The sequence below is a fragment of the Rhineura floridana genome, chromosome 11 (genome assembly GCF_030035675.1).
Source record: "Rhineura floridana isolate rRhiFlo1 chromosome 11, rRhiFlo1.hap2, whole genome shotgun sequence".
In the NCBI taxonomy this organism is placed as follows: Eukaryota; Metazoa; Chordata; class Lepidosauria; order Squamata; family Rhineuridae; genus Rhineura; species Rhineura floridana.
Window position 1 is genome coordinate 63,105,946 of NC_084490.1, and position 19,086 is coordinate 63,125,031.

At 39.9% G+C, this 19,086-nt stretch overlaps 1 protein-coding gene across 11 annotated transcripts in view; it reads left to right on the forward strand.

The window, feature by feature from the left end:
* The window catches only part of EPHA5 (EPH receptor A5), a 404,439-nt gene that overhangs the window by 302,263 nt on the left and 83,090 nt on the right, over positions 1 to 19,086 (forward strand). For 6 of the 11 annotated variants that reach the window (XM_061590676.1, XM_061590677.1, XM_061590683.1 and 3 more), the window contains 5 exons: positions 483 to 692; positions 2,104 to 2,253; positions 10,623 to 10,816; positions 11,280 to 11,435; positions 14,975 to 16,407. In XM_061590676.1, the coding sequence (XP_061446660.1) occupies positions 483 to 692; positions 2,104 to 2,253; positions 10,623 to 10,816; positions 11,280 to 11,435; positions 14,975 to 15,173 (909 nt within the window). In that variant the 3' untranslated portion in view covers positions 15,174 to 16,407. The other 5 variants (XM_061590682.1, XM_061590678.1, XM_061590680.1 and 2 more) reach the window with 3 other exon arrangements.

The following is a 19,086-nucleotide window of genomic DNA, read 5'->3' on the forward strand; positions in this document are numbered from 1 at the left end:
TTTTGTACTCTGCTTTTCCATCCAAAAGGAAGCCCAAAGTAGCTAACAATGACATATCAAAACAAATACAATAAGATAAAAAAGTAAAGCAGTATTTAAAATGTTCTAACAATAAAAATGCTGCAATAACCCATAAATAACATTTCAGTTCAATATTTAATGGGAGAAATAATTGTTCTGTTAACAAATTATATAATATTTATAAACAAGTATTAGTGGATTTTATATTGAACTTCAACATCTCTTTCCAGGATAGCTTTAAAGATCCAATAATAAAACATGTCTCCAAGATCAATTATAAAAATTAGTTTTATTGTATTTTATTATATGTTAATGTATTTGTATTTTTGTTAGCCACTTTGAGCACTTTTTGGTGGAAAGGTGGGGTGCAGATTTAACAAATAATTTAAAAATCCATTTTTAAAAATTAGAACTGGGGTTTCAGCTAATTGCTTGGTGTTCTCATTCTGTTATTTTTACAGAAGAATGATGGGCAGTTCACTGTAATTCAGTTAGTTGGTATGCTCAGAGGGATAGCATCCGGAATGAAGTACCTGTCGGACATGGGCTATGTACATAGAGACTTGGCTGCCAGAAATATCCTAATCAACAGTAACCTAGTGTGCAAAGTCTCTGACTTTGGACTTTCTCGAATTCTTGAAGATGACCCTGAAGCTGCCTACACAACAAGGGTAAGTTCCTAATGGACAACAGCAATTGATGGCTTATGAAGGTAGAGAAAATAATTGGAAAGTGCTAAACCAAGTCAGGACATTCTCCAGATAACTGGCCACACAAGCTGCGCTGCCCAGTTTCAAGGCACCAAGGGGGTGTGGGCTTGAGCAAGGGCCTCCAGCAGCCAGGCTTCAGTGACTTCTGGTCCCTCAGAAATGGCACAGATTACCCTTTGTGCATCAAGGATGCCCTCTTGGCTGCAGAGTCTGTATTCAGTGTCTGTATTCAACCAGGCCCGTCACTTCTAAGTTATCTCCTCAATCTGAGCAACTCATTCTGTTGAGTTGCTGCACATGCTTCCCAGCTGTGCATCGCCTCTTTGGAACTGTGACCACCAGCCTGTCACTCACAACATCGTCTGCCTCTCCTTGGGATCTTTATTTGCTTGTGATGGACAATGCCCCCCCCCATCTGCTGCCTCCCTCAAAGCTTCAATGAGGCCTGATATCAATGCAAGACAGTTTTCCTGTTTGGTATTAAAAACTGCCAGTTGTTTTGGAACACAAATGTCTGCCAGAGTGGGGAGCCTTAGATTGTGTAGATATTCACTCCCTGTAGTCCCATCCCCATGCCCCGACTGCTGCTAGTTCTTCAGGACTAATTTTCCCAGCCTACTGCTGCTCCCTTTTGTTGAATTCGTCAGAAGGGGTAATATCCACGCAAACAGGAGTCATGTAGTGAATGGGATGATGTCACAGTGCTGTGTCTGATGGTGTGATGTCACCAAATGTTGGTGAATTAAATGCCAGTTAATCAAGTCTGAGAGTAAGTCATGACAATCATTTGTTAAATCTTCCTGTTTTTACCATATGGTACAGATTGCAGAAATCAAGCTGCCTAGCAGGGAATAATTGAATGAAGTATCAACATTTCTTTTTCAGACTGTGAACCTGTAGACAGATCATTTTGGGCTTGACCTTTGCCATCTTCCTTTTTCCTTACCAATTTGAATTCAGAGCTAGTGTGTCATTAACATCCCATACCTCAGGATATGCAGCCTTGACCCGAGAATTGTCAGGTGGTGTTTCTATACTATGCAGTCAACTGCTCTAGAGTCCATGCTGTGCTGATTGCTTGCTTGTTTGGAATTTTCCCCACTAGCTACCATGACCTAATTGAGATGTGAATTCTATGCATGTCCTGGTGTTCAAATGAAATTTAAACAAGCCTTCAGGACAGGCAATTAGTAGTCAGCCAGCAAGCACATATAGTATGAGATAATGTGGGAAGAGGCTTTCATGCTCTCAAAACAGATTTACATTAGAAATACTACAACTCTTTCCCACCCCATTTAAGACAGAAAATGGTCTCCCATGGCACCCTGAAAAAACTACAACTGTGTTTTCTCAGTCTGTTCTTTCTTCCTAGGGAGGGAAAATCCCAATCCGGTGGACAGCTCCAGAAGCTATAGCCTTCCGCAAATTCACTTCTGCCAGTGATGTCTGGAGCTATGGGATTGTGATGTGGGAGGTTGTGTCTTATGGGGAGAGACCTTACTGGGAGATGACAAATCAAGATGTAAGTACTCCACTTGCCCTCTCTGTCAGAAACTCTTTATCTGTTAAAGTAGGGGACCACATACATTCATGATTTTCTTCATATTTGCTGTTGCAGATGTGTCCCAAACAGGCAGCAGGTCTGAAAACATTACTGTTGAATCCATGAGTAGGTGGAACAGAAGCAGCCATTGAATGGGCAAGGATTTAAGCCTTACATGAAATGTGCCTCATGATTTTAGACGATTCTGTCCATGCTTTATTGTTGCTTGTGCTTCTGAATAGTAAATGTGATAGGCAATTTAATCTGCTGCTTGTTCTGTTCAGACCAGGCTGTAAGCCCATGGGCTGCCAATCAAGGCCCGAAGGAGACTGATTTGGACCATAAATTTGGCGAGTGTCGGGTACAGAATTCCAAGTAGCCAGGTCTTGGCAACTCAGGACTGGAATCAGCTCCTGGTATTCTTGAGTAGCTTCCAGGGCTCTTGGCAGAGTCCATTGCTGACACCTGCCTTAGCCTCCCTCCCCTTTGAAAAACAAAAATAGCCTGCCACTTCACACAATGCTGGTTGGCTGGATATAGCCGCCATTTAAATTTCATATGATACCCTAGAGTGATGTTACGTTGGAGGCACTGTGGGAAATTAAAATGATGGCTAGACCCATCTTCCCAGTACTTCTTGGAGTGGTGTTGATGCCAGAGCCCATCAAGGCAGCCCTTTTCTCAGGGATCCCCAAAATTAGCCTTGGTTTGAGCTCTCAGGGAAATTATCTTAACAGTTTCAACCAAGCAACTTTAAAGGTGCAGTGTCATCTGGACCCTTGAAACCTTTACGTTGCTGTGTAGCCTAGATGGATGTCTACTTTCATCTTTGCTAGGAGTAAGGGAACTTGGGTAGCTGATGAGGAGAAAGAGCATTTGATTCTGATTTCTCAAGCAGAGTCTGAACAGATATTTGGCTCTTCTTCCTCTTGATGGCCTCCATTACCATTTTTATTCAGCCTAGATTGGGGGCAGGATTTGATGTCTGTGGAATCCCTGAGACTGAGACTTGTCCACAGCTATAGAGTCTCTTTGCCAAAGTTTAACTGTCCAACATGGCTGAGTTCTGGGACAATAATATCCATGTGGTGCACAGCACTGGGGGTTGGGATATTCATTTTGGAAAATCACATAACCACTTTTGTGGATAAGTGCACCGGGAATATGATGCCAGCTTGCTGGAAGGCAGAAATATCCATGGAAATCAAAGGAAAGATTTCACATAACCCTGACTAGCCTAGTGAAGCAGCAGCTGTTTTACAAAAACCTGGGGAAATGCTCCCACTTTCTCTTTGCAGTCCCTTTTATTCCCAGCCCTTTCATTTCAGCAGCACAAACACACTTTATTGAAAAATGAAACAACAAAACCAGAACAGGTTCCCTTGGCAGAACCATTGTCATCCCATGAATAGGCCTTAATTCTGTATCCATCAGTATTATTTTTAAGGATGAAGGGCTGTCATGGGATAAATGCATTTTTATTACTCAATTCAGAAACACTGACAGACTCACACAGCTTAATCCTTGAGGGCCGTGCATATTGCTAATCAGCGAGATTCCTCTGGGAAAAGAGAGAAGGCTGTGTGGTCTATTTGACAGTGTATCAGCAGGCTGGATCCACGTTCTGCCTCAGGCCATGAATATGAGGGAAGTGTGCGCTCTCGCTCTCTCTGTCTGCTTCCCATCACCCTTTTGTACTCCCATTCAGGCGGGGCGGTTGTTAAACACAGATAACAGTGTGGATCCCCTCCCATGCATGCATGCGTGCACACATGCGCACGCGCACATATACACACACTTTCAATACGTGCTAACAAATGGGAAGGAAATTCTAATGCACGTGAATAATTGTCAGAAGAGGTCCATTTGGTACTTACCCTGAATTAATTACTATAGAGTATGATCTTCATTTAGGGTTTCTGATTGCTTAAGCTTATTCCTTACTTATATTTTTATTCATATTTTAAACGAAATGTTATTATACAGTGTGCAACTTCATATTATATAATATATTAAGGGAGCTTAATTAAGTTTGTTTTATTTGTTCAATTGAGTATATGCTAGAGCAGGCAATTTTGACCCAATCTCACATTTTCCAGCAAGCTTTTGGAACAACAAATAACCTATTGTAAACTAAGCCACCCCCTCTAGGATGCACACCTTAACGTGGTGAGGGGGTTTGAGAGTGCTGAAGAAGCTAAGAGCAATGCCATCAGGAGTCTAGACCAACAGGCTAGACTCCTAGAAGGGGCACCCAAGGCGGAATGATCAAAGATGCATCCAAACTCAGAGGAAGGCAATGGTATACCACCTCTGAATATCTCTTACCATGAAAACCCTATGAACAGAGTATCCAAAATGCAACACGAGATAGTGCTGGAAGATGAGACCCCAGGTCAGAAGGCACTCACCGAGCTACTGGGGAAGAACAAAGGACAAGTACAAGTAGCACTGTGACTAATAACGCAGCTGGGTCAAAGCTGAAAGAGGCTGATGCGCACAGATGCGAAAGGAGAGTCCGGAGTTGTACGACGCACACAACAGGAACATGGAATGTGAGAAGCATGACCCAAGGAAAGTTAGAAATTGTCAAGCAAGAAATGGAACTCATCAACATTACAATACTTGGTGTGAGCGAACCAAAATGGATGGGAATGGGACATTTTCAATCAGGCAACTACAAAATATTTTATGCAGGAAATGAGAAATTAAGAAGAAATGGGGTTGCTTTAATAGTGGGAAGTGATATAGCAAGAGCAATTAGGAGCTACAATGCAAGGTCTGACTGAGTGATATCAATGAGATTAAACGAGAAACCTATTAACATAACCATCATCCAAGTCAGTGGCAAACACAGAAGAAGAGGAATTGGAGAGATTTTACACAGAAGTACAGGAAGAAATTGATCACACACCAAAACAAGATGTGCAGATAATCATGGGAGATTGGAATGCAAAAGTAGGGAACAGAGAAGAATTAGGAATTGTGGGGAAATGGAGCCTAGGAGAAAGAAATGAAGCAGGAGAAAGACTTACTGAATTCTGTGAAGCCAATAATTTGTTTCTTGCAAACATGTTTTTTGAGCAACCGAAAAGACGACTGTACACATGGACATCACCAAATGGTCAATATAGGAATCAATTTGATTATATAATTGGTAGCAGAAGATGGAGAAGTTCCATACTTTCTGCGAAAACAAGACCAGGAGCAGACTGCAGTACCGATCATGAACTGGTTGTATTGACAATCAGAGTAAAGCTAAAGAACAACAAAGCAATCATAATGCCAAAATACAATTTAAATAACATCCCAGAAGCACATAAAGATCAAATAAGGAACAGGTTTGAGGCTTTAAAGTTAGTTGAAAGAGAACCAGAAGAACTATGGGATGAAGTCAGAAAAGTCAGGGAAGAATGCAAAAAGATAATACCTCTAATTAAAAAGAAAGACCTCAATGGATGACTGAAGAAACTCTTCAAATGGTTAAAGAGAGAAGGAAAGCAAAAGCAAAAGGAGATAGAAACACAGCTAGAACCCTAAATGCAACAATATAGCGACTAGTACATAGGGACAAAGAGAACTATTACAATAGTTACTGTATAGAAATAGAAGAGGACAACAAAAAGGGTAGAACAAGAGCCGTGTTCCAAAGGATTAGAGAAATGAAAGGGAAATTTAAACCAAGAGTAGGGATGTTGAATAATCAACAGCGAAACACACTGACTGACTGAGATGAAATAAAAGGAAGATGGAAGCAATACACTGAAGAACTCTATAAAAGAGATGCCAGGATGACAGATACATTCACAGAGGAACGTATGATGAAGAACCAGAAATTTTAGAATGCGAGGTGAAAGCTGCTCTTAAAATACTTGGAAGAAACAAATCACCAGGAATAGCTGGCATACCAGTAGAGTTGCTACAAGCTACTGAGACTGAATCTGTCCAAATTTCAACAAAAATCTGTCAAGAGATATGGAAAACTAAACAATGGCCCACAGACTGGAAGCTTTCCATATACATCCCGATTCCAAAGAAAGGGGATCCCAGGGAATGCAGTAATTATCGAACTATTGCCTTAATATCCCATGCAAGTAAAGTAATGCCCAAGATTCTACAACAAAGTCTCTTACCATATATGGAGCGAGAAATGCCAGACGTCCAAGCTGGATTTAGAAAGGGAAGAGGCACCAGGAATCATATTGCAAACTTACATTGGATAATGGAATGGACCAAGAAATTTCGGAAGAAAATCACCCTGTACTTTATAGATTACAGCAAAGCCTTTGACTGTGTAGATCATGAAAAACTATGGAATGCTTTAAAAGAAATGGGGGTGCCACAGCATTTGATTGTCCTGATGCGCAACTTATACTCTGCACAAGAGGCTACTGTAAGGACGGAATATGGAGAAACCGATTGGATCCCCATCGGAAAGGGTGTGAGACAGGGGTGTATTTTATCACCCTATTTATTTAATCTATACGCAGAACATATCATACGGAAAGCAGGATTGGACCAAGATGGAGGTGTGAAAATTGGAGGGAGAAATATCAATAATTTAAGATATGCAGACGTTACCATACTACCACCTTTTATCCAAATGGCACAGTATAGATTCGTAATTAATGAAATATATGGCATGTTTTTCTAGATGCTGAAAACATACTGCTCTATTTCTCACTCTGCTGGTAAGCCTGTATCTGGGTTGTACCTTCGCAAGCGCCTTCGCAAGCGCAATTGGTGGGGACGCGAGATAGGGCCTTCTCAGTGGCTGCCCCCAGGTTCTGGAACTCTCTTCCTAGGGAAGCACGAATGGCCCCTTCCTTGCTATCCTTCCCTTGGCAGGCAAAGACTTTTTTATTCCGACAGGCTTTTGGACTAGAAGATGTTTAAGATAGGGCCTCATAAGGTCTGTTGTATTGTTCTATGGTCCTATTCTTAATGTTTTAAATTGACTTAGTATCTTAAGTGTATGTTTCATGGTTTTAATGTCGCAAATAGTTTAATTCTATTTTAATTGTATATTTTTGTATGTTTTTTTACCTGTGTAGTTTTTATTTGTAAGCCGCCCTGAGTTCCAGTTTTGGAAAAAGGGCGGGGTAAAAATAAAGATTCATTCATTCATTCATTCATTCATTCATACCACTTCAGATGTCATGATTAAATACTCCTCAATACAATAAACATTTAAATCCAAGCACATAAAAAATTGAAGAAGAATCTGCTAGGCTAGAACCTTTCTTCGGGGTTCTATGATATTCTATCCACAGGGATTTTATTTTTACAGCAATAAGCATTGAATCCTGTTGAGCCCCTACCTTCAGTCTAAAGTGATACAGACCAGACACAGATTTTCTACCTCAGTGAGAAGTAGGCCATAATCACAGCAGTCCTTACAACATCCATGCAAGGTAGGTTAGCATTATTATCCCCAAATTACAGAAAGGGCTTAGTAGCCTCTGATCTCTGTCACTTAAATTAATGGCTGGGAGAAATACGTACTGAGAATTTTCTATCTCACAGATCAGTTTTTTAACAATTATGTTATGCCAGCTCTAATAGCCACATCACATTTCTCAGCTGTTTCCTTATCCTTTTACCAGAGTTGTGTATATTCTTGCAAAAGCAGGAATGGGGGGGGACCACAAAGTGTTCACAGTGGGCATACAAGAGTCCAGTATCCTAAGAATCTTAGAGTTATATTAAATATTAATCATACTCAATGTAGAGCCATTGAAATGCTGACTTTTCTTGTACTGAAATGAACAGATTAATTCCAATGGGTTGACTTTAAGTAGAATTTAGATGCTACTCTTAGCTTTTATTTCACAAAAAGCAAGCTTCTAATCATTACGGATCCTAAGGGCTCCTCCGGATGACCTGTTTATTGAACAATGATCCTGATTTGCTTGGAAGCTATATGTCTGATGTTTATTGAGCACTGATTTGTTTGTGGCAAAGTTATATGACAATTAGCACTTATCCTGATTTGCTTGTGCAGTGTGTATACATCTTCCCGTTAATCATTTGTTCATCCCATACTTTTCAGTGCATCTCACCACTTTCCTAACGGCAAAAAAACTGTTTGTTTTTTAAAAGAGGCTTTATTACGGTAAGGTGACAGAGGACTTGAAAGCACTTTAATTGCACAAACCTAAATTTCCAGTATATGCTTCAGTCCCTCCCATAAAATACCTACAGCCTGGATGTGATCTGTTAGTCTTAAAAGTATGTGATAGTGCCTGCTGAAATCTTGATTCCAGAAAAAAGCTCAGTGGGTTTTCTAGTGATCAGGGACCAAGGCTTTAGTACACTACATCTCTTTTATGTCTCACTCCATGAATAATAGAATAGTAGAAGGACCACTAGAAATATTATAGAGAGAGACAAATCTTGACACCACTTAAAACTTATGACCCTTAAAACTTAAAAAGAACATGTTACCATCTTTTGGGTGAGAGGCAAAGATTTTCCTTTTCTCCCAGGCATTTGATTTTTCCCCCTGCTGCTTGGTGGTATCTGTTCATTGGTTATTTTAATGGTGATCTTGCTGATGTTGTTGGATTGCCCTTTTAGTGTATGTTCACTTTCAGTACTTTGTTTATAGTGATTTAATTTTTAGCTACCTTTTGTATTTGTATTGTATTTCTAGATGTAAATTGCCTTGAGACCTCTTTCGGTATAAGGCGATGAGTGAATAATCTAAACAATTGAAAATAATTTTTGCAAAAATATGCAAATGCATTTCATTTGGATAATTTCTGCAATTCCCTGAATTTAGTTTTCCTTGGTAAAGAGTTCCACTCTGAGTTTTGGTAGCACAAGATGTGCACATACCTCCTCATTTCTTTATTCAGCTTCACTGCCACACAAATCCTTTCCCCTAAACTTAATATCCTCCCTCCATAATATCATTGACCATCAAAGGGCCACCAAACAACTGCCACTCTTTCGTAGTTCTAGATAGAAACTATATTAACCTCTGAGGAGTGGGTGAAAGGGAAAGAGCCAGCTTGATAGATGGTGTCCGCTGTGGTTACAAGAAGAACTTGCCAGTCAGTGGGCCTACTGCGTTAGTCCAGGGTCCCTCTAGTTCAGCATTCTGTTCCTCTGGAAGGGCACACTCAGACCTTGCAGGCAACAGCTTCCCCTCATGTTTGTTCTCAGGTTCTGTCATCTCTTCCATGAATTTATCTTCTCGATTGAGAAAACAGCACACAGGGGGGAAGGGTCTTTTTTATTTAAAAAGAAAGAAAGAAAAGCTTCCTTCATCACTGTGGTCCCCATCATATTACCTCTCACCATCCATGGCTTCTGTTTCTTTTTTTAAAAGTAACCTGTTCATGGATCTCTCAAAGTAATTGTAGTTGAGCCCTAACCTTGAGGGCTATTATAACATCTTGACATAGTGAATTCCACAAATGCTACATGTTTATAGTTTCTCCAGTTGGGAAGAAGATTGCAGCTGTACCCAGTGATTAAATAAGAAAAGACGTAAACGTGATTTAGGTCTAGTTCTACTTACCAAGGAGCTGCTGCTTGTTCTCTCTATCTCACAAGCCAGTATCCTTTCTTGACAAGTAGCCAGAGGACACTGATGAGCTCAGCAATCCACCATGTGGATTTTATGGACTATATTATGTCACAGAGGTGCTATGTCACAGAGACATTGCCACTGTGTGATCTTCAGGGGCAGCTTGTTTGCTATTGGCAGTCCTTGCTATGGGCAAAGCAAATGCTGGCTATGATCCTGCTGCCCTTGTTGCTGGGTTCTCATGGTGTGTAAGGTCAAGAGAATGAAATACTTTTGCTACATTCTATTTCACTTTTACATCCCTTCTTTCTTCCAAGAAGCTCAAAATGACATGAAGATAACCCAGTTTACCTTGTTGATAGATCAGATCAGATTTATTATATAGCTATAGACCCATTGTAAAATACACCTGGAGTAACAAATCTCAAATAACACGGAATGTTGCATATAGAATGAAGTATACTACAAACAAGGCATAGCTTTCTGGGCTCCTTCTGGGAGAAAGAGCAGGCTATATATAAATAAATAAAACATTTCATTCTGAGATCACCTGAGCTCTTATCTTAACTGCTAAACCTTTAAAAATAGCTATCCTTCTAGTAACATATTCTTTCCCTTCACATAGAATGCTAACATGACATCTGCAAGTCAGGTGAATGCTTGTGTGTACATAAAGATTTCAGTCAAGTTCTTTTAATGTTTTAGACACAGAGGTCTATGTGTTGCCTTTTACAAAAACATTGTAATCATCCTGATTTTAAAAAATTGCATTGAGGAAGGATGTTCTGGAATCTGCATTAACCTCCCTTAGGTGATTAAAGCTGTTGAAGAAGGGTATCGTTTGCCAAGTCCTATGGACTGCCCGGCTGCTCTGTATCAACTTATGCTGGATTGCTGGCAGAAGGAACGGAACAGCAGGCCCAAGTTTGATGAAATTGTATGCATGTTGGACAAGCTCATCCGGAACCCCAGCAGCTTGAAAACATTGGTGAATGCATCAAGCAGGTACAAAAACCAACCCCTAAATTTGTGCTGTTGTGCTGTCATTCTTGCTAGGAATATCTGTTCTGATGATGTGATCCCTGATTGGATGGGACCATTTGAGGAGGAATGAAACAGAGAAAAAATGGTTGCAAAAACAGAAACAAGGAGGAATGAAGGGCTGTGAACAACAGCAAAGAACCACCATCACCAGAAAAAAAGCAGTATTAAGGGTTGAGGGTGCAGCTGGGAATTTCAGCTGAAGCCACTGTTTTCAAGCTGAAAAATGAACCTGCTGAATATTTCAGTAAACCTTATAATAAAGTACTCGTCTGATATTAACGTGCACAGAAGGCCGACTTCAGGCAGTACAATATCCCACCTTCTCATTACCTACTGCTGTTAACTCCATGGTGCAATCTTATTCCTGAAGTGTAATACCCAAATGAATGTTTTTATCTTAATCTGTATCTTGATTTCTTTTTAGAGTTTCAAATTTATTAGGTGAACACAGCCCACTGGGAAATGGTGTCTACAAATCTGTAGGTGAATGGCTGGAAGCCATAAAAATGGGACGGTATACAGAGATTTTCATGGAAAATGGATACAGTTCCATGGACGCTGTGGCTCAGGTGACCTTGGAGTGAGTAGATTTCCTGATCATTTTCATTGAAATAAGGGAGAAGCCTGTTGGTTGGAAGCCAGAGTAAAGATAGCAAAGAATTGGAAGCATTTAATTTTTTTCAACAGTCACCCAATTCTAAGAAAGTTTCATCATTTATATCCTATATAAATGACAACAGACCAATGAAATAATTGAACTTAAGGTTACCATAGTTGTTGACAAAGCAGCAGTTCCTTTGCTCTAATAAACTAGCACTTGAGTTTGGACATAGCAACAGCACCCCAATTTTAGCACATGAGTTGGCCTGCTTTTTTTGGTGGCAAAGGCACTCTCGCTTTCACTGAGTGCACGGTGGTGTAACAGAGTTTTGAAGACTATATTCTTTGTTGCATCAGTAAGGAAGTAAGTCTTGATTCAACACGCAGTTTAGAATATTTGGGGGTGGTACTGGGGAAAATTTCATCTTCACTGTAATCTAGGCCGGATCCACAGCTGCTTTTGGTGATGGGAAAAAAATCCAGAAGTGATCTAGGGTCATTGATTTCTGGTGGGTTCTGCTCCAGTCCAGAAATATAGGGAGGCCTCCATTTCAAGAAAGGGAAGATGTTTTTGCTTATCCATCCCTGCCTTGGAAGCCTTGGCACATGCAAGTTTTTTTTGTTTTTGTAAACTCTTTTAATACTTTCCCACAGAAGCAGAGAAATGATCCCTTGTGGGGAAGCTTCTACAGAGAAGCAATCACATCATAGGAAAATAAAAAGCAAATCATCCCATGCTTGTATCTGAGACTGTCAGATGTCAGGTGTAGGGAAAAGCCTTAGTCCCCTGGCTATGTTAGACTCTCTTGCAGCTAACAGTCTGAGGTGCAGGAGAAAGGTGCTTGGAGGGCAACAGCAGAGATGCAATTCCACGAGAGATTTTTAAAACCACGGTTGCTTGCATCTCAAGAGTGAAATGCACGAGGAGCATACCTTATTAATTAATTTTTTTAGAAAAATACGTGTGAACTTTACAAATATTTCTGCCTCCCTACAACCGCTTGAGAAATGCCTTGTGAAATTGACTAACCTCCTCTGTTTCACCAGGCTTCTCCAGACTCCTTATGTTTCAGAGAATCCTTATCAATTTCACCAATTTTGGGATGACTTTTTAAAAAGGTTTCTGTGCACTCTAATGTTGCACACATGCTTCTCTCTCCTTAAAGCAAACACCATCCTGGCCAAAATAGATACTCCTGATAGTTTGAGATACCGGCAGAGTTGTGGATTATTATTATTTAATTGCCTCCTATCAGAGCACTTCTCTGCAACAGCAGAGGGAAAGAACAAAGATCACCTTCCTTCCTGTATATCATTCTGCCAGCTGCAGAATCTGTCACAGCTCCCTGGCTGTGCTAAAACACCTCGCCTTCCCTGTATTTGTCTCAGATTAAGAGGGGGGGATGGTTATAGAGAGAAATATGGAAGCCATTCCAGAATCAGTGATTCACTGTAGCAGAATGAATTTATTCCTCTCTCCACCACAACTTAGCAGATTTAGATTCCAAATAATTGGGGTGACTTTCTGATCACAACTGCTGAACAGATTCCAATATTGGCCTGGTTCACACATCACGCTCGTGGCGTAGCATTAATGCATGAGCGTACTGTCTGCAGGAGAGGAGATCACAGCCACTTTGCTCCTCCCCACTTCTTCTGCTGTGATGCACTAAGCATTTTGTGATGCACAAAATGATCAGGGAGGAACAAAGCAGCTATAGTCTGCTCTTCAGGAGCGCTCATGTTTGCACTAAACCAGGTTTTGGCTTCGCATGGCATGTGAACCAGGCCATTGTATAACAAATCTTGGAGTCTGATTTCACCATTTTGAATTGAAACAAAGTAAAGGGGCCTTGATTGAACAGTAAACATGGACACTGAAAGTTGTGTATAAAATCCAACCCAAAAAAGTGATAGAGAAAAACTAGATCTGTTTGCTCATTATTTCTGTTTCTGGATTATATTTATTTTATTGGAAAATTTCAGATCCTCCTTAGGCCACATTTTCAATGGCCAATGTTGTCAACGTTCAGAATTAACATGTGGCATGGCTGGAAGTTTATGATTAGTTTCCACTTCCTTGTGATCATAAGATAAAAGTAGAAATTATTGAAAGAAAAAAAGTTTAAATCTTCTTTCTGTAATGGATAAAAGGGGAAATGCAAAAGATATGTGTTCTAAATTCTTGCATCATATTTGCTAATTTGGAGTAACCTGATACTGTCTATGTGTCATGGGTGGGCCAATTTTGGGAGAAAGTATTGGGAGAAACTCTGCCATTCATAAAAGGCAATTTGTAATTTGGGTCAGGTGATTCCTGTATTTATGAATGTACTTCTTTACTAAGTTGAATCTAATCCTATGGAACATCAAGCACTCTTAAATGGTATAGTAAATGCTTTTTGCATTTCTCTTAAATATCTTGTACATGTAATTGTGCTTGTATTTAACTTTAGCATTTATTACAGTTTTGACATTATATTTCCCCTTGGGTGACACAAAGTTAGGTTATTTCAGAAATGAAACGCAGCCTAAAGAATTATAAGCCACCTCCCAGAGGTGCTTTCAAAACCTCAACTTTTCAGAGTGTACAAACTAACACAGAACACAAACAGTATTATCAGATCCACCCCATTTATCAAGAATTTTGAAACTTAATTCCCATTGCAATGTGTCTCTTTCAAGAATGAAGTAGGATCCTCTGTGTTTTTTGTGAGGTTTAATCCTCACCCACCCAGATAAGTCCTTTACTTAAAATATAGTCGTAATTGGTTTCAAGTTCCATGTAATATGTTTTGGATATAGTTGCAAGGATCTCATACTAGCAGAATTTACCAAGTCATCTGGATCACATATATGCTGGAAATGTAACAATTCTACCACACTTTATTCTGTAGAATAAAGACTGTAAGATTCAAACTAAGAGACTATAGGTGCATTTACACCACAGAGGTAGGGATGAATCTAGGCCAAGTTACTTGAACTGTGGTCCCATTGAAATCAGTCAGACAAGTTAGTCATGACTTTAGTTACATCCCATTTATTTTTTCAGTGGGAATTAAGTGCAACTAACTTAGGCTCCAATCCAATACACACTTGCCTGAGAGTAAGTCCCATTGAACCCAATGAAGCTTACTTATGAGTAGTCATGTATTGACTTGCAGCCTTAGTCTGGATCCAGCCTATAAGCAAGTTTAGTAATCACCCTCTTTCCCCAGGGAGCACTGGGAACTATGTATATAGGGAGATCTTTTTTAGGGTTTCTTTTTTACACACTCACCAAACTACAATTCCCAGTATTCCTTGGGGGAAAACGCCAATGTGGTATATAGTATAGCTGTGGCGGCGGGGGGGAGGGATACATTGTTAATGTGGTTTGAGCAAATTTTATGTGTGTCAGGGAGTACTTACCCCTCACCTTAAAAATGAGTTTTCTTAGCCTGCCTAAAATTGGCCACAACAATGTGAGCACCAATGAATAATAGTGATTAACTACACCTGTGCACTACTGATTCCTAGCAGCAACTCTGTTGCCAAACTACCATCTGAACTGGATCTGAATAGGTGCAGAATGAAGACGCCAGTATTTTTTTCTCACTGCACCGGTGTCACCAGCTTTTGTGGTGGAGTTATCATGAATTCTCAATTTCAGATAATGCCGCAGAATGTCAGAAGCATCAGTTTTGCCTTCATTCTCCCCACTACCATCACCTTTTAAACTTCTTATTATCTACTCAATTACCATGTAGTAATATAAACACTATGAGAACACTATTCATGGACAAACTATCAGGAATATGTATTTTGTTTTTCCATCTGAAACTAGTAACTCTGGAACAACATTCTGTCCATGAATCCGTAAGAACTGAGACCAAATTTCACTGAAGCTCTGGCTCTGGCATGGGCAGCAGAGGGAGGTAGAGTGATGGGGTTGGTACCACTTCAGAATGCAGGAAGAGGACCACATTTTTAATGTTTCACCCTGAACATCAAAAATTAGCACATTGTGGAGAAAGGTTACCCACACATCTTCCTACTAGTCTAATTTTGTACCTGTAAGAAGTTCATAAAGTGCTCTCTCTCTCTCTCTCTCTCTCTCTCTCTCTCTCTCACTCACTCACTCACTCACACACACACACACACACACACACACACACACACACACACGAGTAGCCTGAAATGGTACAGGACCACTTCTACCCCAGCGCTTTTCCATCTGACATATCTCAGTATCTTTACTTTCTCAGAAGTCAATATATATAAAATGTTTCTCTTTTCAAAAATCATCAGTTCAGAGGGGACTACACACATACACACTATACATTTTGTATCTGAATTTTTAAAGCATGATTCAGGTTTTATTGTGGGCAAGATCCACAAGGCCCATTTCAAACATAAAAAAGAACCAAGAACTACAATTCGCTCGTGCATCTTCTTTGTCCCAGTTTGTGTGTAAACTGGCTCTTGTTTGTATGCAGTTATAGATCTTTTTATGTGAGAGGTGGAATTTCTAGACAACTTGTATGTGTTTTGCTATGAAGTTGCATTACCGCATTGGACTAGGTTATTTGATCTTGACAAAAATTGAAACTGGCTGATCAATGAACTTCCTGAACTATTTCTATATACCGTAAAACACATACTTATTTCACACAGAGACAGACAAAATACAAAGGCTACTATAAATAATTGTTGTTTCATTTGACATGGCTAACTTATGTCAGAAGATTAAGCAGTTTCCAAATAGAAAAGAGATGTGTGGTACCCCATGAAAAATGTCACTGTTGAAATTATTGGTCTCCCTCAAAATTCCTCAGATGCTTCATGCAGTGAGAGACTCTTCCCAAATTCACTTTGAATTTTGTTTGATGGCAGCTCTAGGAAAAAGGTCATACAGTTAAGAACACTTGGCCAGACCCTCCACTGGTATAAATCACCTTCATTTGTTTGAAGCCCTCACAATTTATATTTATTGGTCTGAGAACACACTTATTGGGAAAAGGAGAGGCACCTCATCTGTTTATGTGCCTCTGCTGTAAAACTATGAAGGACCTTCAGCATTTTCCGGAAAACCACAGACAATGGTTAACGGTTTGTTTGGAAGAGGAAAAATCTATGGAAAATATTTTTTGTTTGAATGTGTTGTTCAATGGGGACAACATTCTGTTCCAGAGCTGGGACTTGGGGGGGATCAAATGAAAACCAGAATTGAACCGAATGTTCAAACTACAGATGTAAAACTTCCTTTAAAATTCATGTGTAACTCCTGATTCCAAAATCTATTACATTTCAGCCTGCTTAAAAAACAGGTTGGAAATTACGTAGAAGGAGACTGGCCCTACAAATAGCAAAATCAGTCTCTGGGAAATGCAAATCTATGTGTCCATCATATGGTAGAAAAGTGAGCATGCCATGTAATATTATATGACCCAAACCAAGATTTTGAAGTGTCTGATGGTTTGGGGTGCCTCTAAATGTGAGTGCCCAACTTAAGACTCCTTCAGAGGGCCTTGTTTTGTGCCATTGAGGAAACTGAGCCTTCTGGGGTTGTTTTGAGCTGTCAACTCAAAACCTGAGTCACCTGAAACAATTTGAAAATCTTGGTAGCTTCCTTTCAGTAGTCCAGTCAGAATCCCATCTGCCAGGGAGGCCCTATCAAATGCCTGTTCTCAACAATGCTGCCTTTTAAACAGTAACAAATTGAAAAAATAATGGGCTCCTGTGGCTGTTGCCCCAAGTCCTGTGCTCTGTTCAGGCTGCATCAGCAAAGGCCTGACTGTCAATATGTTCCAACATTTTGCCATGTAGTTCTAATTCTAGCAGAGTAAATGGATATATCCTGTTTTCCACCTGGATTCTCAGACTGTTACCACAGGAGAGAGAACAACTATTTTCTAAACTTGTGGACAATTTCTGGTGGCTTTGAGTAACTCTGGAGTTCTTCCCTTACTCAACAACGATAACTTTGCCAGACAACCCTCAAGAATAGCTAGATCATGAGACTGGCCACTTTAGTCGTATACTTGGCTGGACTTTTAATGGCTAACAACAAAAGGTGGACTTCTTCATATCTCCCTTTTGAAAGATGCATACTCACTGAATCTCAGGACACCTTGTTGCTTGTCATCTGGTGGACGGCTCTGAATATTTGTAACAATATGTGTGTCTTGTGTTACATTGTAATTGTTTTTCTTTCTTTTAAAATAAATGTTTATTTATAATAAAAAAAATCCCTCTCAATGAAAAAAAAACAAAGCAAGAATTCACCGGCTCTTGCTTTTTATTCCTCGCTCTTCATTCTGTGACATGGTAATTATTTCAAGAATTATGATGCCATGCTGCTGTTGGGAAGGGGATAAATAACAAGAGCAGATGAACCTGTTATACAAAAATTGAAGAGTGTAAAACTGTCCCTCAATCCATGAGCATTCTTGATGATTTCAGGGAGTGATCATTTCAGGGTTAGGGCCCCCATATTTCAATGCAAATTGCTAGTTATGGAAATCAGACACATTTAAGGATTTGGGAAGTATCTAGCAGTACATGGCTCTACCTCTGAATGCATGCGCGACTAGCATTTCAGTGAAGTGTGGATAAGTTCAAATTTTATTTCTGCCATGAATCCATGTGAGGGCTTTAGGCAAGCTACTAGACTCTATCACCACTTACCCCACACCTACGAAATGATAAGGATCATTGAAATGGCATAGGAGTACTTGGGAAACAATGTAAAATGGTAAGTGAAAGGGTTACGGGCATTCCCCTGCAACTTTTCTACTCCAAATCTCCCCTTTCCAATGCTGCTTTAAAGTAAAGAACTAGGCTTTATCTTAAATTTTGCATGTAACCCGTAATGGCTAAATAAATACTTGTATATATTATAAGACATCTGTGAGTCTTGTACTAGCTGCAGTATCCTTTATTCTTCCTTTTATCCTAAAAGGTACCAGAAAGGACAGGAAGTGTTACTTTTTTTGATTCAAGTCGCCGTCCCTTCCCTTCATCGTGGGCTCCTTCTGCAGGGAAGGGCCAGATATAAATGTAATAATAAATAAATAAATGTTGCAGCATGGGAAATAAGTTATGCTAGAGTCTGAGAGGACCCGAAACTTCTCACCTCTGATGCACTTACTGCCTATACAAAGCAGAACCTCCACATACCCTGGTCAGTGTTCCCTGACTGCCCATTCCCCACCTCTATTCTTACTTAGTCTCACTACTGTACGTTATTATAATTAAGTCACATTGCTATGGACTGAAGACTAGTCATCCATTGACAGGGCTAGGAAAGCCAGTCAGTCATAGAGATGTGAAGACCTGGAGAAAATTCAGTTGGGGTGGGGGGGTGTTCCATTTTTTTCTGAAGCTTTCTTGTTTTTTTCCCCCAAAAAATGAGGGGGGGGGAACATTTTTCCGGGGGGGGGAGTTCTAGGTTTTTTCCCTGGACCTTCACATCTCTAGAGTCAGTCAGTCAGTCAAATGCAGTTGCCAAAAACCATTGGTCAACACAAAAATGCAGACATAATATACTTTTTAGCATAGATAATTGGGCATTGGAGCCCATTTTGTGTGAAATTTTGTCTGATTCACTTGGGATGCTAGATCAAACATAAGAAGCCTTATATACAATA